At 39.3% G+C, this 27521-nt stretch overlaps 1 protein-coding gene across 2 annotated transcripts in view; it reads left to right on the top strand.

The window, feature by feature from the left end:
- Positions 1–27521, top strand: part of fam184ab (family with sequence similarity 184 member Ab) — a 207478-nt gene that overhangs the window by 96875 nt on the left and 83082 nt on the right. For both annotated transcript variants that reach the window (XM_061746559.1, XM_061746560.1), the window contains exons 3-9: positions 2281–2439; positions 4634–4873; positions 5090–5173; positions 6073–6324; positions 14328–14463; positions 18325–18506; positions 23294–23479. In XM_061746559.1, the coding sequence (XP_061602543.1) occupies positions 2281–2439; positions 4634–4873; positions 5090–5173; positions 6073–6324; positions 14328–14463; positions 18325–18506; positions 23294–23479 (1239 nt within the window). The remainder of the gene's footprint in view (positions 1–2280; positions 2440–4633; positions 4874–5089; positions 5174–6072; positions 6325–14327; positions 14464–18324; positions 18507–23293; positions 23480–27521) is intronic.

Below are 27521 nucleotides of genomic sequence, written 5' to 3' on the forward strand. Positions count from 1 at the left end.
ACCCACTGAACCGCTCAGACCACAGTCAAACTGACGAAGAAATACTGTCACAATTTAGTGTTAATGTCAGTCTCAACTGCATATTCATTATTGCACATGTCATCAACTGCAATGAGAAAGATTTGCTTCCTTGTAAGTAATGTCAAAGAAAATGAAGCATAAGTTGAAGTTGACACTGAATGAAGATAATAAAGTTGGGGAGGCTGGATAATTGTGATAATTCTGAGCAGGCTGGCGTCGTGTCCATCCCCTACAAATCTTAACGCCTCTCCCACCAACATTAACTAAGCAACTAGGTAAAAGCCTGGCAATGAGATATTTAATCTTAACCAGTGTATCGAGTAGTATTTCTATCCTCATAGAACAATGTTGGAAGAGACATCCTGTAAGAAGGAAAGATGTTAATCTCTTTGTGTAAAATTACTTACCTGCATCAAGCAAACAAAAAATGACTGAGGAACTATCATCTTTAAATATGAAAAACCTGCTGGAAAAAAAGAGAGAAACAGAGATTACTTAAAGCTTGTAAAAATCTGGTCAAAGAAGTTCTGCAATAAAAACAACATAAAAAGATAATGTGGTCTTATTCTAAAATACCATTGCTACAATTCATTGGACTCAAATTGTGATGATTCCAGGGACATGACGTGATTTTTTAAGACATGGATTGTCCACACTTAAACCTCACTGAGAGTACTGGAGAATACTCCGTTCCAGAAAATGCACACCGTAATCTACACCAAAGGTGGTCCAACAAAACAAAGGGTTTTACTCTTTAGCCGAGCAGTCTATATGCTCTTGATCACAGAAAAAATTATTATTACATAATTTTGAGTCCTTTGAACTGAGGAAATTTGAAATTGGATAAAGAACAATGCATGATATGTTGCATTATTTATGAAAATCTAAGCTATGATGCAAGAGTGGACTACATGCTTACTGCTACCGCAGAGAAGGAGAAGGTAAGTAGCAGGTTCTGCAAGTACACTCGTTTAACTGGTCATCAACGAGTGTGAGCACCTCTGTAGAAAATGTATTTTATGCTTTTGGACTGGAGAAGGTGGATATGCATCTGCATTATGGAGACATGCCAAGGAGGAAAGACATCAGCAGTTATTGCTGCCCATTAGTCAGGGAAACAGTTTAAAAGCCATAGAGTGTGAAAGACTATTCGCGTGCGGAAAACATTGCAAATTGTTAAATTTCCCCAGGGAAATAAATAAAAAATAAACCTCTTACCTCTAAATAGAACAAGGAAACACAGCTTACTGTAGCTGTGCAAAGCTGCATCTGAACAAACTACAAGACTACTGGAACAACATCATTTAAGCAGATGAGACCAAACTGGAGTTGCTGAGATCATGTAACTGCAAAACAAGTCCAAATCATCCCTCCTCCAACACAGCTGCTTTTATGTGTGGTCATTGAGTGAACTATGAACTCAGTACACCATAGTACTCTGGAGTCATATATGAGGTCATCTGTGCAAATGCTAAAGTCTAAATTCTTGCAGCTAAGATGTACCTAATGTTTTAGCATGGCTTTTGTATTTAAGCTTAGCTATCTAAAAGAAAAGATGAAGAGAGGGAGTAAAACAGCAGGTGATGGTATCCATATGAGGTTGTTTTTACCTCATTTGAATACCTGGTGGGATCAGATGATTTTTTTTTAAATATGAGTGGGTACATAAATCATTGGAAATGACAAAAGGATGTTTTGGTTTTGTTTTTTCCTCGCAAGTGTGCAGTAATAATGCAGACATTTCCATGTTATGCTTCTCTGCAAAGTCGCTGAAGAAGGAACCTACTGATGTGCTTTGAATGTAGTATGATTAATTTATCTGAGCTGAATGTAGTTATTTAATCTTTTAATTCTCACTTTCAGCTGTTTTCCATAATGAGGAAATTTATGGCCAAATTTACAGTCTGTGCACATCAGCTAATTAACTGAAATGGAGTTTTAATTAAAACTGATATCCACAATGTTTTCATTCTTGATGGAGACAGCACTTTTTTTCTTTTTTTATGTGTATTTTAACATATTTTACCTTGTTTGTGAATATTAAGTCTAAAAAATGAATGTTTATATCATATATCCACCTCAAAGGTGCATTTTTTCTGTGATTGTAAGTGTAACTTGTTGCACATGTAGATATTGTTGTAATACATATTTTAAATATTATCATTGTCATTACAAATAATAGTTCCACATTTGCTGTCATTAAAATAACCAAACCAGAGGACGCAGTTTTCCTAACTGAACCTTGCCTGTTTGTCGCAGTATAAGAGTAAAATCAGTGATGAGCTGGATCTGAAGAGGCGGATCCAGTCTCTGGAGGAGTCCATGGAGCTCCATGAGAGGATGAAGAGGCAAGCGCTTGCTGAGTTTGAAAGCTATCGACAGAGGGTGGAGGACATGCAGCTCTGCACCGAGGCCCAGGTACTCCATATAGAGGAAGTCTGTCTCTCTGTAGGGCCATTTAAACAAGATCTATATGTCCTTTAATGCACTTTTATTTGCATTTAGCCACATACTAGAATATTTTGTGGCGAAATCACATTAATGATTTAAATCCATCTTGATTTCACCTGCATATGTGCATGCTGGCCTCAGAAATGGCAGCATTGTTGGAAAACTGCAGTCTTTTATCAAGATGTCATTTACACTGAAGCGTCCTACCGTGGCCTCGTGCACAGGCAATAAAAAGCATACGACTTTGTGGAAATCCATTTAAGAGGCAATAAATGATAAGTAAGATTACATGATGGAGAGTATTGGTTGATCACTAATGTGTCATAAATGTTAAGATTTTAAGTTGTTTTATATTACATATTACAGGGTTGTAGCATTCAAGGACCATCTAATGACTCATGAGCGCTCCATTTTTTTTATACATTCCCTAAAATGCTTTTCAAATATCAAAGTGGACCTATAAACCAAATATCCAAATGTGGACATCGTTTCAGTCTTATCAGAAGACTAGCACGGGCCGACTCTGGTCATGCAGGGACGGATGGCACTATCCGATCCTGACAGGCATCTGCAGGACGTCTGCAGGTCATATCAGGGTCCTGCAAACTAAGCAAGAGTGACAAAGATGACCAGTGCCCAAGTAGCTATTTGACAACTCCTGAGCTTCCACAAACAGAACAGCTATCTCTTCATGTCCATTCAGATTCAGATTCAGTTCATTAGGTCAGTTCAGAAAACTGTTTTTGGCTTCGGATACACCGGCGGCGGCACGATGGTATTGTGCGCCTGTTTTGTTTTTTTCAGATTTTTTTTCCCCATGCTGATTACAAATCAGATAAAAGTGCTGGCATACATTGGCACAAACTATTGGTTAATGGCATGGACAAGCATGATGCCAAGCAGCACTAGATTGCTAGTTTTCAAAGAGCCACAGGACAGAATCAGCCTGATGAATTTTGAAGTTCACAGAGGTGTAAGGGTGTAATGCCGCTCCTCACAGAGACTTCCACCCTAAAAATGCGGTGGACACATCCCACAAGTGTTTGATAGTGTTAATCAGAATAGTCCACCACTTTGAAGGTAATGTAGTGGAAAACTCTGAAGTGGGTCCATTAGTCACTTAATCTGAAACCAATCAAGTAGATTCTCGTTTGATTAAGAGTATACTTAAAGGTGTAAAACCCCAAAACTTTGAACTAACATCTGCAGTAACGGCCTGGCAAAGAATCAGAAAGGATGGAACTATTCACAGATTCCAGACAGGCTGCCATTCCTGGCAAAAAGTGTAACAACCATGTATAAGTAACAGTAGCAGTTACCTGGGTCTGGAGGACCCGGGTTCAGCCTGCTGGATGGCAACCAAGGTCAACCACTTTGGCAGCCCACTGTTCCTAGTCCGACTAGTGATGGGTTAAAAGCAGAGGACTCATTTCAGTGTGTTTCGTAAGATGTATACTGACAAATAAAAATGATTATTATTTGTTTGACCTCACAAACACAAGAACGCATATGCATTTGTCTATTCCATCCATCCATCCATTATCTATACCCGCTTTATCCTTTGCAGGGTCACGGGGGTCTGCTCAAATCCCAATGACGGAAAATTGAAAATTGAATAAAAATAATGGCATCTGTCTATCAATAGATGGAGTCAACTATCATTATACATTCTTGACAAGATTAACTGCATTCGTGGCTTAAAGGGCACACAGCGTTTTCTTTTTTGACAATCATTGTGGACCAGGCAGCTAGGCAAAGCACACCATGATATGAACATTCAGCTTACTACTGGAAGAAAGTGGGCTGGAATAAAAGAGGCAGGGTTGAGGAGTTTAAATTCTTCAATATTTATAATGATTACCACAACAAAGAACCGCATCAACAGATGATCTCCTTGTTGCAGCGCTCAACTGCTCGGGTGCAACCTCAGCTTTAATGCGTTTCTGCACGTCTGTTGAAGTACAAATTGCGACTCGTTTTTAGTGCAAGCCGTTGATTGTGTAATAATCTGCTGCCTAAGTAAACAAAATGCTAATTTCAGACTGTGCAGCTAAATGAAGTGACAAGCTTGGAAATGTATGTAAATCTAGCCATGGCGGGTATTTATGTGCCTCGTATCTACGATGTGTGCTGAGGCTCTCTTTCCTTTGGTGTCTGGCAGCACACACAGCGCGTGGTGTCCATGTCCAGGGAGGTGGAAGAGATGAGGAGATCCTTCGAGGAGAAGCTGCGTACCTTCAGCCAGGCCCAGGCTCAGTTTGAGCAGGAGAAGAGGGCTGCTCTTGAGGAGCTCAAAGCTCAGCACAGACAAGAGATCCAGGAGCTCCTCCGCAGCCACCAGAGTCAGAACGCAAACTACAGTAAAGACCAAGAGAAGCTCGGCCTGCTCCATAAAGCTGAGGTAGAACATCACCCTGTGCAAATGGCCTCCCTGAAAGCCACACAAACTATACCACAGCAACGGAGACCGCACAAAGAAGCATTGTGTCCCATCATACAGTGCTTCATGCAATGTCCTAAACTATGCAGAGTCTAAGTCACATAGACATTTCAAAACCAGTTTTTGAAGTCTGCCAGGCACGTGTTCTCCTTTACATGTTGAGCTTTTGTGCTGCAGGTGGATTCTCTGACAGAGAGGGTGGAGGAGCTGAAACAAGACAAGAAGAGGCTGGTGGACGAGTACGAGGCCAAACTCAGCAAGGTGAGGCGGACCAGAGAATAGTCCAAACAGTCTTATTTTGTGGATACTTTTATATTTATTTGAACAAAAAGTTACGTGGTGGTACCTGATAAATGAATTAATTTTGCATAGGGGATTAATAAGGTATTTAGGGCCTGAGCACTTACACTGCTCAGTAGGAGTATTGTATCTGTAGGAGTTTTTGTTTTTCTCGTTTTTCTCCCGACGAAAGGAGGGCCTTTTTGCCCCCCTAAACGTGCCCCAAAAGTCACCAAATTTGCACGCAAGCCAGGCCTGGCGAAAAATGTGATATTTCATGGTTTGCATTAATGGGCGTGGCCTAATGGCTCAACAGCGCCCCCTAGAAAACTTTGTGCCTCAAGCCCCACAATACGGTTTGACGTACATGCACGAAAATCGGTACACACCTGTATCATGTCGCAACTTAAAGAAAAGTCTCTTGGCGCCATGGCCGAAACCGAACAGGAAGTCAGCCATTTTGAATTAATCGTGTAATTTTGGCGCAATTTATACCATTTCTTCGGCCACTTCTTCGCCCAAACCGTAATGTGCACCCAAGTGTGCTATACATCAAAATGTGCGTCTCGATCCTGAGACGATGCGCATTACTTTTCTCAGTCAAAAGCGTTACTGTGACGACGATAGACGCCAAAAAGTGCGCCCCCCCCCTTCATCTGATTGGTCCATATTTGATAGTTCCTACTTTCTGCAATAACTTTTGAATGGTTTGACATAAAGAGTCATGGGTGGTGGACCTGGACTTAGTTTTGAGTCCTTGACCTTTATTGGTGAAAATTGCACGCGCGAGGGCCCGTTCATCGCTGATTGCAGCTTTAATTTGAATTTGAATTTGTTATACCACAACCATTCTATCATCACATCTGGTTATTTTTCTGCAGGCTCAAGCCTTTTATGAACGCGAGCTGGAGGCCATGAAAAGAACCCAGCAGCTGACCGCTGACAACTTGCTGGCGTGGAAACGCACCGAGGCCGAACTGCGGCGGGAGTTCCAGACTCAGGAGGCAGCCCTCCAGAAAACCCTGGGAAAACTGAGGACCGAGCTGGCCAGAGTAACAGACGAGGCCCGGGAAAACCGCGAGAAGTCCCACAAGCTGCAGGCGTCGCTTACTGCCGCGGACGGCAACATCAAGGTCAGTGTTCATGTCGATCCAGAAGAATTGAACATCACTTTGTTAACTGTCACATCCATCAGCAATAACTGGACTCAATGGAGCCATTCCAATATGGGCTTTATATAAACCAGCTCGGATGGTCTTATTGGGATTCAGTTTTTATAGAGAGCTACAAACCTTTACCTCTGTGATAGATGGTCAAGTAGATATCAAGTGATATATTATGGCATGAAGTACCATAAAATAAAAGGAGGTTTACGGTGTATGGAATATTTTTATACCAATGTCAACTCAAACTATAAACGTGAAGGCCGCATGCCTTTCCCTAAACGTGTTCAAATCTTCCCTTGGGGAGGATTTTAGCAGCTTTTTGTTTTGGTTTCAAAGCGTTCATGAAGGTGTCCTGGTCCCACTTGCTTTTAACAGTGCTATTTTAAGTTGCGGCAGAGCCGTTTTCTGTGGAAAATAATCCTATGAACTGGCAATTATTGGGACAGATTTAGCAACCAGGTTGCGAGCGTAGTGAAGTGTGTAGCTGCTGCAGTCAGGATCGGTGGAAGCCAAGGAGATTTAAAGTTTTGTATTTGTGTTTTACTTTACAAGTACTACTTTTTGAGTACCCTCAGGTATTTTGCAGTAGCAGACCTTTGATTGTCTTCACTATGGGAAACAAATCTGACACGTTCTCCAGGGGAGCTTGTCAAGAAGGCTTTATGAGTTTTTCTGGAAATTGTGTGAGAGTATCACTGATGGCACCACAGATGGGAAGGTTTATTATTTAGAGTAAAATCAAGGTCATCGGAAGTTGTTGTGTGCCTGCAGATATCAGTTTCATTAGTTATCAGTACAGTTAACTGTCTGTAACCCAGAAAAAGAAGTGATAACAGAGAGCTTGAATTTGACTTCACTTGACAGTATCCGTTTGCAACATTTAAGGTATTCAAATTGATATTATGATGGAAAAACTTGATTCTGGCACTACATGGCTGATATTATGTGTGGTTGCTAGGTTAATGTGCCAATAATCTCATAATAGCTGCCTGAATCTATACAAATATCCCTTAATTCTCCAGCTCCTGCTGTGAGTTCTTTGTGGAAAGATACTGGATTTTAATTTGTGACTGGCAGGCTCACAACAAAGGTTTTAATTGTGACTTGATTTACATGTTAGCACTGTTCACATCTCATAAGTTATCATCATCATCATCATCCCTGTCTATAATTAGTCAAGTAGAGTGACATTTTTTGACTCCCAGCAAAATGCAAAATGAAGAGATTGCACCAACACTGAAATGCTTCTGAGACTCAAGCGGTATAATGACATTACTAGCACACTTTGTGTGCCGTAAAAGTACCATCTGGTATCACCTTAACACCAACTCTAAAGCTCTTGTCCCGATGCTACCGCCTCTTCCTACTGTGTCATCCTTTTTCAGCGTATGATTAAATAGGGTAAGTCGCCAGAAAAGTGAAAGCGAATGATTCCTCGGGGTGACTGAGGCAGACATAATTAATGCCTGATTGTTCACAAGCTTCTGCAAGACTACGCATGCCAAAAATGATAAATGATACCCTGAGTTAAATACTTTTCTGATGCTGTGTCAGTTTGCTGCTGTCATTGTCTTTGGAATAACTATTAGACCAAAGAGTAAAGCTTATATGAAATGGCGGATGGAGGCTTTCAGAGAGCAAAAGGCATTTAATCGGGTCCAGTAGGGATTGTTAACAGATGTGTGGCTGTGTGTTAGAGCATCTATGAAAGAATATGATGAGAGGTGAACCTCTGTAACAGAGACCCAGATTATACAACCACGTTTGCCCTTACGGCAATATCATTCAGAGACACGGGTATGAGCTTAATGCCAGTGCATGTTCAAGATTCTTTGTCATTGAGCCATCGTCCCAGCACAACAAAATTACATTTCAGCACAGCCCGTCCACAAAACGAACAAACAACACAAGACATGGGCAGACAGGTGGCTGAAGCTGCAGCCGTGGGCCAGCGCTGCCCTTTCATTAGGTGAGAAAAGGATGGCACTAGGAAAGAGGAGGGAAAAAGACTCCCAACACTGTGTCCTTTGCAGGACATAGTGGGAGATCTCAATAAACTTACAGAGAAAAAATAAATAAATAAATAAAAAATTGAGAGACTAGCATTTGTGGATGGGGTGATGGATGGGGTGAGGGTGAGGGGAGGGTCCCGGCACAGGCCACCCAAGCTCATCTAATCTAGGCCCCGTACTCGGGGTGAGGCAGCGGAGACGATGAGTTTAAGGGGCGGGTGTGCCTGTTTGTGTGAGTAAGTAAGTCTGTGAACTCCAGATTCTTTTCCTCAGCCATTGTCCTTGATAGTGATGGAGTTCTATAAGCCGGCCTCATGGGGGGGGGTGTATGTGCTGTATAAAAGTTAAGAGGAAAAATGAGCGTAATTGACTTGATAAACAACACTTTAATGCTTCTAAACCTGAAAATGTCCCTCAAAAAATATGATAACTTTATTGCGTTGCATCCTTGTAGCACCCTATAATGTAATAATTTCCTGAAAATGTAATAAAATTTGCACTTAACTCAATCGAAAATGTAATAAAACCCAATAATGTAATAACTTCACCAATAATGTAATAAAATATCCTGACGGATATTGTAATAACATTTTTACCAATAATGTAATACCTTATTACGTTATTGGGAATTTATTACATGGTACTCAAAGTCTGCAATTTAACCCAATAGTCATTCTGGTGTTTCAAATCCAGTGTATATAAGATTCTTAAAACACAAATTGTAGAACTCTGGACTGAAAATGAAGATATATATTACATTATTTGTCAAGTATTACATTATCAGTTTTGGAAAAGAAAAAAAGACCCACCTGAAAATGTAATAAATTCCCAATAATGTAATAAGGTATTATCGGTAAAAATGTTATTACAATATCAGTCAGGATATTTTATTACATTATTGGTGAAGTTATTACATTATTGGGTTTTATTACATTTTTCGATTTAGTTAATTGCAAATTTTATTACATTTTCAGGCGTTATTACATTTTCAGGAAATTATTACATTATAGGGTACTACAATCCTTAACCTCAATTGTTATTAGATATTTAAAAAAAAATTATTTCTGCAAATCGGGATCAGGCCAAAATAAAACCTTTTTTTTCTAATATAAAAGAAAGAGATAGATGAAAAGATTATATGCGGGAGTAAACAAGAAAAGTATTTATTTAAGATAAAAGTTTTTCCATTGTAGGATAACCCACAAATCAGAAACAAATTGGCACAAGGAGAAAGACCTGGAGCACAAGAATAACAAGAGGGAGCACAAGAGAACGGAATAACAATGGACAGGCAAGGAAGAAAGGAAAAGAAGAAAAATATATAGACACAGGGGCTGATGAGACACGGGTGTGAATAATCAAGGCAATCAAGTCAGATCCACCCCAAGGAAAAACACCCTAGACAGGAAGACAGAAGTAATGCAAAGCAGTTAACACACAAGTGAGGAGATTCTGTAAAGATGAAGCTGAACTGAAGAACAGAGCCCGAAGGAGGACAACATAAGAAAAAACAAATACTAACCTTGAAAAACCTGGAGGATGAACAAAATAACCCCCGAAACCACAGCGGCAAAACAACGAAATGCAAAACAGATCAAGAAGAAAAAAGAAAAAAAACATAAACCTTAAATTTAATTTGTTTGTGAAACACATAAAGTCACAAATATGTGTATGTTTCACTGGCTGCAGAGATTCTGCATTTGCATCTGCATTTTATATAGAGGCAGTGACATTGACTTGTTACAACACTAAATAGTCACATAAGATCCCCATGTTTTTTACTTACGCTCTTGCATTTGGAAAACATGGAAATGAATGTGCAACGACTGAATTCATACAGAGTGGGAACATTTTAAATATATAACTTGTTCTCCACGTAATCACATGTTCCAACGGGAAAATAATTATGTGAACTTTTTTCTTAAAACTTGTTATAACATGCAACTTACATACTGTCTGATTCTTCTTCTTCATCTACTAGAGTCTAGTAACTAGACTACGTCATAATATGTACATAACATGTTTTCCACAACAGATCAAATTTACTGCTGGTGATTACATATGGTAAAACGTGAAATGAATGTTTTGTTTTTCTGATTAGACAAATTGAAACAGACTACTTAAAATCTTTTCATTATTAAAATTCAACATTTTCTTTACATCAGTGACAAGGCAATATCTTACCCTTTTACACGAGCGTCTCAAGGGTTTTTGAAATAGATCTTTGTTTTACTTGATATAATATACAACAATTATTCAGTCATCTCATGCAGTGTTGAATAAATATGTTTTGTTCCTGATATCACAACAAGTATCTAATTTGGCATCTAGGCATCTTTAGTCTTTGAGCCTACAGGTGGATGCTGGAGTGATGGCTGTGGCATTTTAGAGCAGCAGCAAACTTGACAGTTGCACGGCATCAGCTGACCAGAGAGAAACGTACACTGCTCTTTTCTCTTTGAATACATCAATGTACTTAGATGGTGTAATTGGAAAAGAAAATGTAGAAGAATGTTAATGAGTGATGCTCTTGTTGACTACCTGAACTAGCTGAAAATATGCAATTACCTCCTCTGTACCATTGTAGATTCGTGTACATATATATATATATATATATATATATATATATATATATATATATATATATATATATATATATATATATATATATATGGTATAGAGGAAATTAGTGTCAAGACTGGCAGCAAGTGGTTTAATTAAACCAGCAGCTGACATCAGCCTCCAACTAAATAAATTACTAAATTAGAACCCTCTTAAGTGTAGCATGACTGAAGAGCATAAAATGTGTGTTGATGTTCCCAAGATTCAGCTACCACGATCTAATACCACAGGATATTTATAGTACAGAGAAATGGGCAACTGAGACAAATCATATGCCAGTGGAGGCTTGTTGCAACCCCATTTCAACACCATGGACAGCCGTTTTTATTCTCCAACCCTGAAAAAGTCTGATGAATAAATGAGTACTGAGCAAGATATTCAGCAATGTATTTCACAATTTAAATTAAGCTCTAAAGTTAACTTTCTGATCTGTTTAAAAGTGAGGACTTTTAGTTCATTAAAAAATATTTCTCACTTTTGAACAGTACATCAAAAGCTTCCAAATGGTCTGAAAGTCAATTTAGTCTACAAATAGACATAACGCACAAAAATACCTTGTTGCAATACATTAGCAGAAATACAAGCTTAACCCTTATCATCACGGTGATAATTTACCAAGACCCCAAAACATATTCCCCAGTGTTAGTCTTGAACAGGCCTATTAGTAAATTAGATTAAAAATACAGAAGAAATGGAGCACCTGGCTACCAAACAGGTGAAGTGCATATGTAGCTTTAATCCAGTCATATCTCTCAACACAGCATCTTAAAAAACAAGAAAACATAAATATTTTGAAGACAGCTCTGTTATATCAAACGTCACAATCAAAGAGTGAAACTACTGTACCTGCCATAGGCTTATTCTGAAAGAAGCTACACTTCCTGTCATGCAGTTTAATGCACTGACACACATCAAATCTAATTGGTGGTTATCTTCATTTTGAGGTTTCATCATCTTAGCTGTAGCTCCAGTAATTAAGTTTGAGGCAGGCTGTTTGGTTGGATTGGAGAATGTGAAATTGCCTCTCATGAGTTCTTACAAAGAGCTAAACCACTGTGCTCTGTTTTGTGTGTGTGTGTGTGTGTGTGTGTGTGTGTGTGTGTGTGTGTGTGTGTGTGTGTGTGTGTGTGTGTGTGTGTGTGTGTGTCCTTATTAACTGAACACCAGACATGATTTAAATCCTTGATCGTCAGTATTAATGATGTGTTACCAATATGGTTAATTCTGTAACTTGACAAACGAGCTGCTGTCGTCTGAACCGTCTGAGAAAACAAATTGTTGGCTTCAAATTTTCGTGCTAGAAATTTTATTTCAAATTAAATTACAAATTGCAAATTTAATAGTAATATAATCATTAATAAACACTTGACTATTTTAAAACATTACCTGGTGTTTTATGACTTATTGTCACAGTTGTGACAATGTGGTGCTGTGCCTCTTTCAATAGCATTGATGCTCGTGTGCCTTCTTCCATTGAAGTTGTCATAAAAAAAAAAGGAAGAAAAAAAGGTCACCAACCTTTGCATTAATAATATCTTCTGAAGAGAGGAGGATTGGAGACAGAGCTGAAGGGCTTAAGAGACAAACTAGAAAATGTTTAACTTTGTACTCCAAATTCTCCTGAAGTAAAGTTTTGCTTTAATGTGTCCTGAAGGCCGATAAATTACACCAATATGAATACGGTGAGACTGGGTACAACCCAGATACAGGAGAGTGAGGAGGCAGGAGTTCCAAAAAATGTGATTTATTTTAAAACAAACAAGACCAAAGTGCCACTAAGCTGGATTTACAAAAAAACAATAGTGTACACTTGGCAAAAATCCCAAAAACCTGACACATGGAGGGTGGAAACAGTACAGACCTGCAGGGAATGACGAGGCAAGATATACACAGAAGGGTTGAAGAGACACAGGTGCAGACAATCAGGGTAGATGGGAACCAGGGAAGTGAAGACATACTGTAACTAAAGCTGGGCATACACTGTGCGATATTTTAAATCGTTTGATTCAGCCCCATCTCAAACTGCACGACTAGATCGCTGAGTTCAAAAGTTGGCAACCCACGAGTCTCACACTGTATGACCCGATGCTCTGATGCGACCCGTCTGCTCACACTTCTGTGTACTGGAACTGCAACGTCAAAAAGAAGTGGAAGAGGAGGAACCCCGAAGTGGGAGACACCAAAGATGCTCAGCAAAAACAAACGTGCTGCCATGGCAATTTGTGCCATTCTGTGTGGCAATAAATGAAAAAAGATTAGACAACGTCGTGATTGGACAAGGAATTGGCTGGGCAGATGTGGGAAATACAGTCTTTTTTTTCTGCTATTAAAACATAATTTGTAATGTGAATTTGCAACACTTTAAACTACAAATAATAGTTTTTGACGTAACATCAGAGATTGCGCATGCTCTCTGCGAAAGGATGAGTCCAATCGGGTCGCAGCTGCTTCAACTGTGCGATTCCTTCACGAGGAGCGACCAGGATTTCAAACACGTTTGATTTTCTTGCGAGCACACGATTTGTGATGGGGAGCTCGTCGTGAGGTGTTAATCTTCGTCGTTACCCCACGTATACTGCACGAGGCACAACCAACGATTGGGTCGAAATCCGGCCCGATCCAAAAAATAGTCGCACGAGTGGAAAATCGGTTCAAAACGAGCCGACAATCGCACAGTGTCTGCCCGGCTTTAAACACAAGGACATGGAGTTTCAAAATAAAACAGGAACCTATAGGCTTATATCAAAACTGTGAAAAGAAAGGGGGAAAAACCGTGACAAAATGGACTTAATACAGGTGTTTCAAATAGCATGACTGGTTTTAGCTTAATTCAGTCCAACATAACCTTGTCACCATACAGAAAAATAACTCGAACCGTTTCTTTGCTAGTTAATCCATGAAAATATGTGCACATGCTAAATGAATTGTCTTCACCTTTAAATTCATGCGTCTTTTCTCTCCACAGAGGATTCTTTTGATCATTTGGATGCAGAGGAATCATTTTATAAACACAACTTCGACATGATATTTGCACAGTAAAGGCTTTGAATTAGCATTATCATCTAGTCAGAAATCATGCGACTTGAGACTGAGAGCAGATTAACCACTTTGTCATTGCACTTAAAAGATGTTTGTAGGTGTTAGCATATTTATGTATTTATTTTATTGGACTAAAAAATGCTAGTAAAGTGAAGATGTATGGTTTGATTGACAGGAAGATATAACACTGGTTAAAGTGCAATAATGAATGTATCTTTTGTTTTCTGTTCATTTGCTCGCTTAAGTTCTCTGTGTCATAGCTTCCCCAGTAACTTTGTTTGTCCGTTTCTTCTCCAGGACCTAACCAAGCAGCTGGATGAGGTGACCCAGAACTCAGAGATTGTAGAGATTCGTCAGAAGGAGGCTGAGTGTGAACTAGAAGCAGCCAGAGACCGAGTTCAGCAGCAAGCAACTGAAATACTCCTCAAAGCCAGTAAGAACCTCTCCCTCATCCACAAAGAGCTTCCTCTGGCCCCTCTGAAGCATATTGTGATGGTATTGTGTATATGGAAGCATCCCTTGTCCCTGCAGGACAATGGTGGATTATGTAAAATGTATATATATATATATATATATATATATATATATATATATATATATATATATATATATATATATATATATATATATATATATATATATATATATATATATATACACACATGCTGGGGCTATCTGCTGAACCCCCCAGGTATGTGTGCACTACAATATGATGCAATAAACTGCAATGTCTTTCCGTCAGTACTTTCTGCAACAACAACATATTAACATTAACAGTCGATACATGTGAGCTTTCAGACCTACTTAGTGCAGAATACCATCTCATTACATCTACAAGCTTTCCACTGGAGCTTTTTCACATATTAGAAATACCAACGTGATCCAGCCAGTGACTGCAGCTATTAGGAACCACACTTATCTTCAGCACAGCATATGGAGCAAGGGTCACTTTGGAATGCAGCCAAACCCGATGATTGATTTGTTTGCCTTTCAAAACAGGCTTCTGTAAAGTATTAAAGTGTAAATAATAACATGGGTTAAAACGTAGGGTTTCAGGTTTTTGTTTTACAAGCTGACAAGGTTATTTGGTTGTTTTTGTAGAAGAAAGCAACAATACAATCCAGTACACTCAGCAAATCAAGTTTTTGCATTTTAAAAATTGATGAATGCTAATAAACATTTGCCTTGTGTTGCTTCTTGTTAAAAGGTATTATGTTAAAAGGTATTATGAATAATAGTAACATCAGCTTGTCAGAAGTATCCCAGTCTGACGCCCATATATAAATAACAAATAACTAAGGATTACTTTGGACCTGGCACAAACTGTGTTTTGGCTTCACATTGTTCCTCTTGGTTACTGAATGTTGAAGCACAGAAGTACAACAGGACAAGGAAACTTGAGTTATATATAATATTATTAAATATCCTCAAGCCTGCGGTGCATCGACTTTGACCATGTCCTTTACATATTCCATTATTTTATACAATTAGAGGTGGACACAAAACCACGATGATACTCTTAAAGGCTTTTGTGTTGAGGTGGAGGCTTCGGGTTCTGTGGGAATCATTGACACTTGAATCATGATTTGGGCTCTTCATCAGCCTTGTGTTGCTTCTGAAATACATAGGAGAGTCTGATGTGTGGGCTACGTTTGGTTGTGATGGTGTTTAATTAGGGCCCGAGCACTTACAGTGTGAAGGTCCTATTGTATCTGTAGGCATTTTTCTTTTTCTTTATTCTTATTCTTTTGACGAAAGGAGGGCCTTTTTGCCCCAAAAGTCACCAAATTTTGCACGCAAGTCAGGCCTGGCGAAAAATGTGATATTTAATGGTTTGCATTAATGGGCGTGGCAAAATGGCTCAACAGCGCCCCCTGGAAAACTTTGTGCCTCAAGCCCCACCATACGGTTTGACGTACATGCACGAAAATCGCTACACACCTGTATCATGTCGCAACTTAAAGAAAAGTCTCTTGGCGCCATGGCCGAAACCGAACAGGAAGTCGGCCATTTTGAATTAATCGTGTAATTTTGGCGCAATTTATGCCATTCCTTCGGCAGTTAATACGGCCCGACAGGTAACGTGCACCCAGGTGTGTTATACATCAAAATATGCGTCTCCATCCTCCGACAACGTTACTTTTCTCTTTCAAAGCGTTACCGTGGTGACACTAAACACCAAAAAGTGCGCCCCCCCTTCATCTGATTGGTCCATATTTGATAGTTCCCCAAAAGTCACCAAATTTTGCATGCAAGCCAGGCCTGGCGATAAATTTGATATTTCATGGTTTGCATTAAAGGTATTGTGACATCATTTTTAACATGCTTTTAACACTATTAAAAGTCTTGGCCAACATCCCTCAAATGTGTCTAAAAGAGTGTAACAAGAAAAACTTCACTCTTAGTACTCTTTTCCTGGCTTTTTATTACAGTGTTTTTTTGCGCCGTGAAAAATGCTTCCTTTCCCCCCTTTCCTGTCAATCATTGCTCCGCTCCTCCTCCAAACCTCCTCCAGCCCAACCATACGCTCACAGCGGCGTCGGAGCGACAGGCGAAGCATGCACGGAAGAGCAGCAGGGAGAACCACAGCAAACAATCATAAAAATAAAGGCATGCAAGCAGCACTGTCCCCTTATCTTAAGTCCAGTCAGTGGCCGCGGGTCTTCTTAGCAGTTTTCCTCCGGTGATTAGAACAAAAGACGCTCTAAACAGCTCCGTGTTAAGCCTCATTTATGGTTCCGCGTTAAATCGACGCAGAGCCTACGCCGTAGGGTTCAGCGTATGGTGCGCGTCGCAGTGTAACCCTACGCCGTAGGTTCTGCGTTGGTGTAACGCGGAACCATAAATCAGCCTTTATGGTGCGCTGGAGAGGAGGCAGGGAGCTGGGTGGAGGGGGCGGTGATTTAGCGGGCCGTTACGTAACGGCCCGCCACCAAACCACATGCGCCGTTTTTGCACAGTTATGCGGAAAATCCCAGAAAGCACACAATACACTGAATGTTAAAAGTTCGTTGTTTTTTGGGTGTAATTGATGTCAAGACACTCAACAAAACACAAAAAATCAAGAAAAATTTGTTTTTCATGTCACAATCCCTTTAATGGGCGTTGCAAAATGGCTCAACAGCGCCCCCTAGAAAACCTTTCTCTGCCATAACTTTTGAACGGGTTGTGATAAAGACATGCGGGTGGTGTCATCGGACTCGGTATTGAGTACTTGACCTTCATTGGCATGAATTAGCCCCGCCCCTTCTTCTAATTGGTCAATATTTGATAGTTTCTATTTTCTGCAATAACTTTTGAATGCTTTGACATAAAGAGTCGTGGGTGGTTCATCGGACTCGGTTTTGAGTCCTTGAACATAATTGCTGCAAATTAGCCCCGCCCCTTCATCTGATTGGTCGATATCTGATAGTTCCTACTTTCTGACAAAACTTTTGAATGGTTTGATATAGAGAGTCGTGGCTGGGTTCAGGCCTGAAGAATCTACATGCAAGTCATACAAGCGTTTCCACTGCAGCCTGAACTAGCACAAGGGTGCGAGGGCCCATTCATCCCTGCTTGCAGCTTTAATTATGTTTGCTCTGGTGTTGCAAAAGAGTTAGATCTGTTTGTTAGCATTGTTAGCATTGTTAATAGCTTTAAAATTGTTCATTGTAGTTATCAGCAATGTCTTTACTTCTGGCTGGATGAATGTTATAACATTATTGAAACAGTCATATTCAACTATGCCAGATGATATACAGTAAACAACCCAGAATGCATTGCATATGTAAGGTGACAACTGTGTGTGATGAACTTTAAGGATTTCTTGTGATTTTAAATATGATATTTTTCTCAAAAGATGGTAATTAGGCCTTATTATTGTGTTGGTTAGATGTAAATTAAACCAAAACATAACAAATTCACAAGTTACAAACAACGTTTGTATGAAAACAATAAATTGTGCCATGTTACCAAGGTACATAACTGTACTTGATCGAGGTGTATCCCAGATCCCAGAAATTTCTAAACATTACATGTTGTAACGTTGCAGGACAAAATCAGTTTTTGCTCCTAAATATGTGACAACCCTTTGCGTTTACTAAAAATAAAGTAGTGACCCATTTGTTCATGTCGGATAAAAACTGCTGATTATCATCTACGCACCCGTGAAGATTGGAAAGGAATTATTTAACATCAGCTGGGTGAAACAATGGCAAGATAGAAACTGAAATGGTTTGAAAATCAGTTGTTATTGTCTAGCAAGTGTGGTGTTTGATTCCAGAGATCATGTGTCTGCTGTGTCCCATCCCAGGTCAGATCAGCAGCCTGCAGGGCACCCAGATGACCCAGGAGGCAGCTATAAGGGACCTGGACAACGAGCGGAGCCGGCTCAAAGACAAGGTGCTGAGGCTGGAGGAGGAGAGCGAGTCTCTGCAAAACCAGAACCAAGCTCTGGATGAAAGACAGAAGCAGCAGATCCAATCCCTGGAGAAGGTGTGTGTCTATTTTATATTCATGCCAAGCTGGAAGTAACTTGTCATGAATAACTAATAAGTTATCAAGATGCTGTGCCTGAGCATTTCTGGAGAATATTAAAGCCTCAATCGATAATATTATGTAATGTAGTTCTCTGCTTACATGCTAGTTTAAAATAAGCAGCACCTGTGTTAGTAAGATTCATTTAAGCTTGAGTGATACATTTGAATGTTGGTCTCGTCCATCTGTCTAATATCTATGAAATTATCTTATGAAATGGAAAAAGTTCTGTGTTGTCCATGTGGAGGTAATAAATCTAGTCTGTATGATTAGTTTGCAACACTGTGATTTTACTGAGACACTAATCCCCTTGTCAGCTCGGTGTTTTGCCCAGTTCCAGCCTTTACAGATGTAAAACTAGTATTTGCTTTGAATTATTAATACAGTTGGAGAGTTCTCTGTAATGAATGCAACATATTTCTTTACAGCTGGCATAATGTCTCTCCATGCGTCCCTGTTCTTCTTTCTGCCAGTGTCTTTAAGTTTTGTGCTCTTTCTTTAAAGAGGTCTTTCATTTTTCATACAGTTTACAAAAAAATTAAAAAATCTGCAGAATATGGAGAAACTTTGAAAAGTGAGAAAATTGCCTTCCCTTTGAAATGGTCAAACCTGTCTATCTCACCACTTACAGACTCTGGGGAGGGGACTAAAAACAAAACAAAAATCGCTGCTCCTCTTTAAAGAAGAAAAAAGCTTAAAAGGTCAGATGATTTGCAGAAAAGTTTAGTCAGCAGACAGTAAATGTCAAATGTTGCTCCTTCATGTGTGTTTTCCCATCCTAATCTCTGACATTTGTGCAGTATAATCTTGTGGGAGCTTTGAGACTTCCTCACTGGCTGAAGCTGCTGTGAATTTCAATGTGTTCTTGAGGATAATAAAGAATCTCAGGTTGCCTAAACTTTACAGCACCGTTCTGTTAAAGCAGTTTCTTGGAGCTCCAATGGCTTTTGTTTTAAACCGTTTGTTCACAGTGATTTGGCTTGTCGTTTCCATGAAATACATTTCTCAAATCTGCTTCTATAAAGAGCTTTTTTTTTACTGTTACATACTGAATTTGAACCTGTCTGTCCTCCCTCTCTGTTGTCATTAATTACCTTATCATGAAGGTTTATATGCCTCAGTAACATTCACAACTGAAGGATATTTATTTTTCTTTTAATCAAATCAAAAGTAAGGGGGGCAGGGTTGGCCCTACTTGGGTATAGATGCATGATCTAGAGTGATCTGTATTCGGGGTTTGTAGAATGGTTTCAGACAATTTGACCTTTTGAAAATCAGGAAAAGTATTGTGAAAGTCATTAACTGGAAGTTTGGTTCTTCGACCATATTTGCTGACACAATTTTGTAAAACGTGGGAATTGGATAATTTACTTTTTATTGCATATTTATTTAAGTGTTAAAATATTTTTTTTCACTCAAACTGCCTTCTAGAAATAAATACATATATAATGTTGCACACACAAAAGAAAAACTGATGAGATAGGGATTTAATAAGCCATGTCAGTTTTTGTTTTCTTTACAAATAAGATATCTTGGAGGTCTGATTCAATTTATTAACACAATAGGAAGCCCCCTGCAGTAAGGGGATACTTGGTTTTTTTCCTTTTTTCCAAACACGATTCGATTTTTATAGTTTACATTTCTTTGATTCTGTGACAATCTGCAAAAGGGCGCGTAAAGCTCCGGAGACGTTCCTGTGCTGCTGTTAACGTCACACTGTGAAGACCTTTTCTTGTGCTTGGTCCTTAGATGATAACAGCAGCCACGCTCGTTTTTGATGTGCCTTACATGCGTTTCCACCACCCGCTGAGCAGTGAAACACGGATGCAATGTTATTTACATCTGACGCTTTCATCCGACCAATTTTGTGAATGTTGTGCAACCATTGTATTTATAAAAAAAAATTAGAAGACAAAGTGCAGACCATTCTGAAAGGTTACAAGTGTAGTACATTTAATAGAAAACATGAAACAAACCTGCTGGTTTTAAATCTAACCTGATTTATAGTCTCATACAAGATACATAGAGAGTTTGTAGCACGCTATATCCTGTCCCTCTTGTCAGCTAAACCAATGCATATCATATTTAATCAATGTCACAAATAATAATATACTTCCCTGACAAATTCTTCAGCCTTCACACTAAGAGGGATCCAGATATTCTTCCACCCAGAAACTTGTTTTCTTGTCTATTTGACTCTCTTTTAGACAGAATTGGTGTTTAGCAACGGCTCAAATAAAGGCTGTACTTATGACACTTAGAAACATATTTAAGCAGAACATTGGGCATAAGACAACATGTGAAAACAATGTTTATTGTTCCCTGAACCAATTTTTTATTTTTTTACAATTTGAGGCTGATGAATCCTGGCATTTCATCTTGAAACATGCCTGTGCCATCAGAGAAGAATAACATCTACCGATAGAAAAACCAGAGTTCTGGTGCATGAAAGTAGAAATCCAGGATGTCTGAGTAAATGGAGCTTAAAATAGCCTTCTGAGTCCATCCTGGCTTAAACTCTTGCATAAACACGGCGCCACATAAAGGTAGAAGTAACTACCGGTAATCCTGGTGCTTGAACATTTACATATTTCTTAAACGTACCCTATGCTTTGCTCAAGAATTACTGATGTAAAAATGTAGACAACATGTGCCTTTTAGGTTTCACCACATGAGCAACAGCTTATAATTGAAATGTCTGAGGTGGTGAAACATCTAATACATAAAACAGACAATAGAGCAGTCATTCATCAGCAGTCTGTCTGGTAGACACCAGCAGACAGATGGACTCTGGAGTAGCCTACAGGCTACATTTAAACAGCTCAGAATATCTTTTTTTTTTTATCTTTGCACATGAAATAACACTTTTTAATATTCCTCGATATATAGAATATGTTAAGGTGATTTTTATGCAGGTGAATTTGCCTTAACTTTATCCTTAGACATACAGCTCTGATGGTTCAGTGAACAGTGCCTTTATTGAGATTTTCTGCATCTCCAACTGAAAACACCAAAGAAACCAACCAAAACAGTTCATCTAAGGTTTGGTTACGATCTATAAAGACTATCATTGTTTCTTCATCTGGAACAAAGCATCTAATATCAGAAACCTTGTGTTGAGAGAAACTGTTTCTTTACCACATTTGTTTTTTTGGGTTCAACATCTTTAATAATAATAACTGGAAATGGTCTTGGTTGCTCTCAAGAACACATCTCATGTTCAATGAAGTATAAGGGAGGTCTCAATTCAAATCATTCATGATTGTTATCTAGTGAAAATGTTGAAAAAGTCTCCTTGACTGACAGATATGTTTTTATTAGTTTGGAGAAATGTTGTCTCAAAAATATGGAAATGCTTTAAATTGATTTTGTTTTTATAATTTGTGGGAAATACTGTATCCACATCCACAGTTCACTATTAGCCTCCTGTAACATTTACATTTTAAAAAGTCTGAAACTTCAGACTCTAAAGCTTCTGAACTTCTAAGTTTTAATGATATTCTTTTATATTCTTGATTAATAATGTAGTTTAATAACAGATACCATCACAGGAGAACCAATACCTTTCATAAAGGTAGTGAGGGGTCCTTCTCCAAACACTGTCCCCCATAGGAAAAAACCCTCTAATGAAAAGTTCATCTAACACATTGTTCAAAACAAGGCATGCCATGACATGAAGAGCACTTATGTGGTCTAGTCTATTCTCCTCATCATTGACCTCATTGAGGTCGCCTTTGCAACCTCAGCCATTTCTGATCTTCTCAGTCTCTGCAGTAACGTTGACAGGAAACATACGCTGGCTATTGATAAAGCATCTGACGGCAAAACAAATATCAACTTAAATAAGTCTGTCGCCTGTCTAGTCATAGCCTACACATACTAAACTTTGCACAAAAAGTGAGGAACTTTGTGTTTGTTAGTAACGATTCTTCTTGGAAATAAACCTTGTACCGATGGAAAGCCTGTTTATTCCCTTTTAAATGCTGCCACATTTGTAAGCAACATGCATTTGCAAAATGAGCAGTATGTGGGTTGCGAACATGACAAACATTTTTCGTCTCCCTTTATGCTGCTGGCCATTTGTAAACGGAATAAAATGCCAGTTCCTGCCATCACGTGGCAAGCAGTGTTAGTTGTATGGTCAACGGTTCTTGTGGACAGTGCTATTGAGAGATGCCAGCTGAGGGAGCTGACTTCTATGTATTTCAGAGGATTTTTCTGACAGATAATGCCTGCATCTCTTAGCATCATCATCTCTAGAGTGTTTAATATGTGTCAGCTGGAAATATCTAATGAACTCTTCAAGAGGCGCTGTTTATAATTTACTGATGGATCTGATAGATGATTATTTCAGATGTTTGTCAGCTGTATTTTTTTTCTTTCTTGATTATCTAAAATGTGCATTGTTTCAAAAATAACTTAAAAGAAAGTGAATAAATCTACAAGCAGTACCAACCTGACGGCGTGCCTCGGTTTCGGGATTAGATTTACACTTATTATTTAATTCATATCTCCATTCCCTACATACGTAGCTCATGTTTTAGGAAAATAAAGCTATGAAGTGAAGAAAGATTAACAAAATCTCTGTGACAGGCTGACAGAATGCTGGGTTTCTTGGCTGGCAGGAAGTAAACACACAATCTGGCTGAATGATCCGGCATATGTGTGGATTTCTCTCTGTTTATCATCTTACGCAGACCTCACCTCTAACCAGCATTAAAATGTGCACTTCCTGTGTTTGTCAGACACTGCATGAGGAGAAGGCATCCCATGAGAAGGATATGAACAATATGCAAGATAGATATGAAGAGGAGGGGAGCCAGATGAAGGAGAGCCAGGCTCGAGCTCTGGAGGAAGTCGCCAAGAAGCACAGAGTGACCCTGGAGACGGCTCTCACCAATGCAGAAAGGGATAAAAACCGCCTGGTGACTGTGAGTACGCACGCACACACACACACACACACACACACACACACACACACACACACACACACACACACACACACACACACACACACACACACACACACACACACACACACACACACAGGTCATTTTAAATGCAGTAAGTCAAGATGCAAGGCTGTGGAACTGTCCATGTTTTCCATCTCTGGTGTGATGGAGAGTCCCTCAGTATCCGCTTCAGTTTGTGATTACACATCGACACCTGACACACATTCATAAAAAACCTTTCTGCCCATTTGAATGAAAATAAAAAGATAAAAGAATGCTTAGTGGAATGAGCTTCAAATCAGCCTCAAGGTTGATTTTCAGATTGCTGCATCTTGAGTAATCAGCGTTCATCACTAATAATCAGAGGAAAATGAGAAGTGTCTGTTCAAGTGATGCTGCAGCACCGAAGTTGGAACTCAAATACAGCCATTAAAGATGCTTTTTTTCTTTGGGAAGCTTGATTTCTGCAACTTCGTAAAGAGACACCAGAGAAGAGCATATCCAGTTCATTTCTAATTACTTTCACATAAACATGTTTTCTTTTTATAAGTTATATGCTTCTACAGAAGTGCAGTGATGCTTTTCAACCAAATACTACTTAAAAAGAAAGGGGGGGAAAAAGATTTCCTCATACCTAGCCTGTCTACATTGCTGCTGAGGTCGAACGTACAACAAAGATGAGGCAAATGAGGACGCTGAAGTGTGAAACCTGCTGCTGTGTGGAGCGTGCAGGGCTGACTGCAGTATGTGCAGTACAGTGATGAGTGAAAGGCAGAGGTGCAGCCCAGCTGCAGTCATTCAAAATATGGGAGTACAGCAGCTTGGGGCATGATGATGCAAAAATGTGGCTATATTTATTTGGAATCCCAACACATTTTAGCATTTATGGTTTAGATTAAATATGAGACCACTGAGCTATAAAGTCCTGAGGTGCAGGAAATACAGTTAAAGATATTTAGCAGCGAAGCTTTACACATTAAATTAGAGGGGGGGGGTTCGGGGAATAGGTCCTCCAAGAGCAGTGGTGGACAGTAACGGAGTAAATTTACTTGAGTTTACTTAAGTACATTTCCAGAGGATTTGTACTTTACTTGAGTATTAGATTTCTTTGGTACTTATTACTCTTACTTGAATACATTTCCAAGACAAATATTTTTACTTTTACTCGAGTACATTTCTAGGAAGTCTGAAAAGTACTCGTTACTTTCAGGTCTGCTCTTTTTTCTTCTTCCCTAAAATCCTATTGGACACAAGCTGTTTTTGTCAAAGGAGGAGACCTATCACAGTGCACGCTCTCCACTGGGATGTACGTAAAGCGGAAATACGTCAAGCCTCCTCCTGAGGGGGATCCAGACTTAGTTGGATGGTGCAGGTTCATTTGGTTTCAGTTCATGATTGTTAATAAACTCTGCATCATCTGCTGTCCTCTTATGATCCCATTCATTTGATTTGTTTTTGGTGTTTCTGCAGGTTTTATATAACATTGTGGTTCTAAAAGCAGCACATCAGTGCAGCTGGTTTCAAAGAGTTAATTCTCAGAAACAAGAGTTAAAAGATACTTAAATTAATTTAGAAAAAATATAGTAATTTACTGATGTGGAAAATAAGAAATTTACTCTTACTCTTACTCTTACTTTTACTTAAAGTAAATTTAAAAGCATTTACTTTTGGATACTTAAGTACCTTTAAAAGCAAGTACTTTTCTACTCTTACTCGAGTAATATTTTGACTGAGCTACTTTTACTTGTAACGGAGTAAATTTTGACCAGTAGTATTTGTACTCTTACTCAAGTACTGGGGTCGAGTACTCTGTCCACCTCTGTCCAAGAGTCCTTAGTCACTGCAAAATGTAAACTTCACAGTAGACATGCAGCAGTAAACATAACCTTTTCCACTCTTCCACCATCCTATTGCTCTTCTTTTATACTTTTCTTTTCACCCTGATGTTTACAAAGCAGGTTGTGTGTTGCATGTTTGTCTGAGATATTTTCAGTGACAATAAACTGGAGCTAAAACTACACAATACCACTGGTTTGTCAATTTTCAGGCCAGACGATGAAATATTGAGCTGAAAGATAAAGCGTAAAGCCAAGGAGGACTGCAGACTGATCATTTTTAGGCTGCACCAAGCATGATTCATATTACACCTAATTCCAATTTCAACCACAGAAATCAACCACGACAACATAAATACCTGCCTAGTGTTGTTTAGCTCCTCTTCAAACCCTGATCAGATGTTTGTAATAGATCCCTTGGCCCTGGCGAATGCATCAGACCTCTTGTTGAACTGATTACCAGGCGGTTTTACGGAGCCAACAGCTGTTTCTTAAGGCTGCGTTGATTTGGGGGGCTAGCTTGATTACAGGTAAATAATAGCTGGTCTTAGTCCCTCATTCTGTTTCAATAATGAAACTCCTTTTTAAACACATCACAAGATGGCCAGACGACATCTGTCATACTTTTCCACACCACATCCCCACGAGCAGATCTTTCAGCCTCTATTCAATAGTCCTGTCAAACCAACTAATAACCCACTTCTGTTCATGCCAGATGTAAAGAAATGCACATTTCTCTAAGACTTGATTAATATGAATAATCTATGGTGACATATGAAATCTTTCATTGTACACTACAGATATACAGTATAGCTTACCTTATCTTGCTTACTTCTGAGAAAAAGCAATACTTTTCTTTGTAACAACAAAGCATATTTTACAGTCTCGCCACACAGCATGCGTTAGCAAGCTGTCATTTAGTCATATTTGAGATATTTCAAACCCCTTTAAAGGATGGCATTACTCTCAGATGCCGACACTTCACATGCCTGCAGCATTACAGTTATCCATTCAAACAGCTCCGATCATCTCAGCCCTGAATATATCTGATGCCAATGTTTGTGTTGTTGAGGGAAAATGGCATTAAATGTTTGAAACTGAATAGACGGGTATCAGAAATGTCTCAGTGAAAATACAAGCTGTCAGCTGACAGCTGCACTCTGGGGTTCCTGCCTGCCAGTAGACGTGGTCCTGTCACATGATTCAGTCTGTTGATGTAACTGCTCACGACTGACTGGTGATGATAAATGATCGCGTTCACAACACTGACCATGGTGTGTTTGTGTGAAGCTATGTGTGCATGCATGTGAGCATATTTACCCACCAATACCACGCTCAGATTTAACAACGTGTGACACATTACAGTGCTTCTGTTTAACAAAAACAAAACCTAAGTGCAGAGGTGGTGTGAGGAAAGTTAAGCACATTGTTACCGCTTCCATGATTCAATTTAAAAGGTAAGAAACAGTCAGGTGCTGCTAATAAAATAAAATGTATTTGATTCATTGATCCTCAGCAAGTGTGGCCATTTCGGTAAAAGCAGAAATAGGAAGACGGTAGTGTGAGCTGGGCTTGCTGTGTGTGCCCACAGCCTGAGTACTGTACGCGCTCTCGTGTGGCGTATAGAGTTCTCCAGTCTTAACGAATGCACTTTGTTTCCCTGGAAGTGCAAAGCTCATCACCAATCTCAAAAAGAGATAGGAGATGGGAAGTGAACCACTGACCCCACTCCACCCCTTAAAGCTAGCTGCTATGAACAGAGGTGTAAAAAAGAAGAAATTCTTGTATACTTGTGAAAAAAAGAGCTGGCAATGAGTTCACCCTCTATGGATTAATGTAAAAATACAGAATTTAAAAAAAGCACTTGATCCTTATGAGTCATTGAAATTGGGAAAATAAAACCTTACATGAACAACAGTACATAACATATTACACATTGCATTATTGAGAAAAACTAAGAACACTCTTGCTGGTTCCATAGGAAGTAAGTGGCAGTACGGTGCTGCTTATTGATTGTAGTGTTTTTCATTTCCTGGGTGTGTCATTACAGCAGCATGCAACACACAATATGCCTCGCCAAGGTGGACTTATTATTTTGGAGCTTAGTAACGTGCACTGAAGTACTTGGCAGCAGCCCTGGGTTCTGGTCCTCCTTGGTCCCAGCTTCTACCTCTTAATAAGGCAGG

Source organism: Cololabis saira, chromosome 18 (genome assembly GCF_033807715.1).
Source record: "Cololabis saira isolate AMF1-May2022 chromosome 18, fColSai1.1, whole genome shotgun sequence".
Classification (NCBI taxonomy): domain Eukaryota; kingdom Metazoa; phylum Chordata; class Actinopteri; order Beloniformes; family Belonidae; genus Cololabis; species Cololabis saira.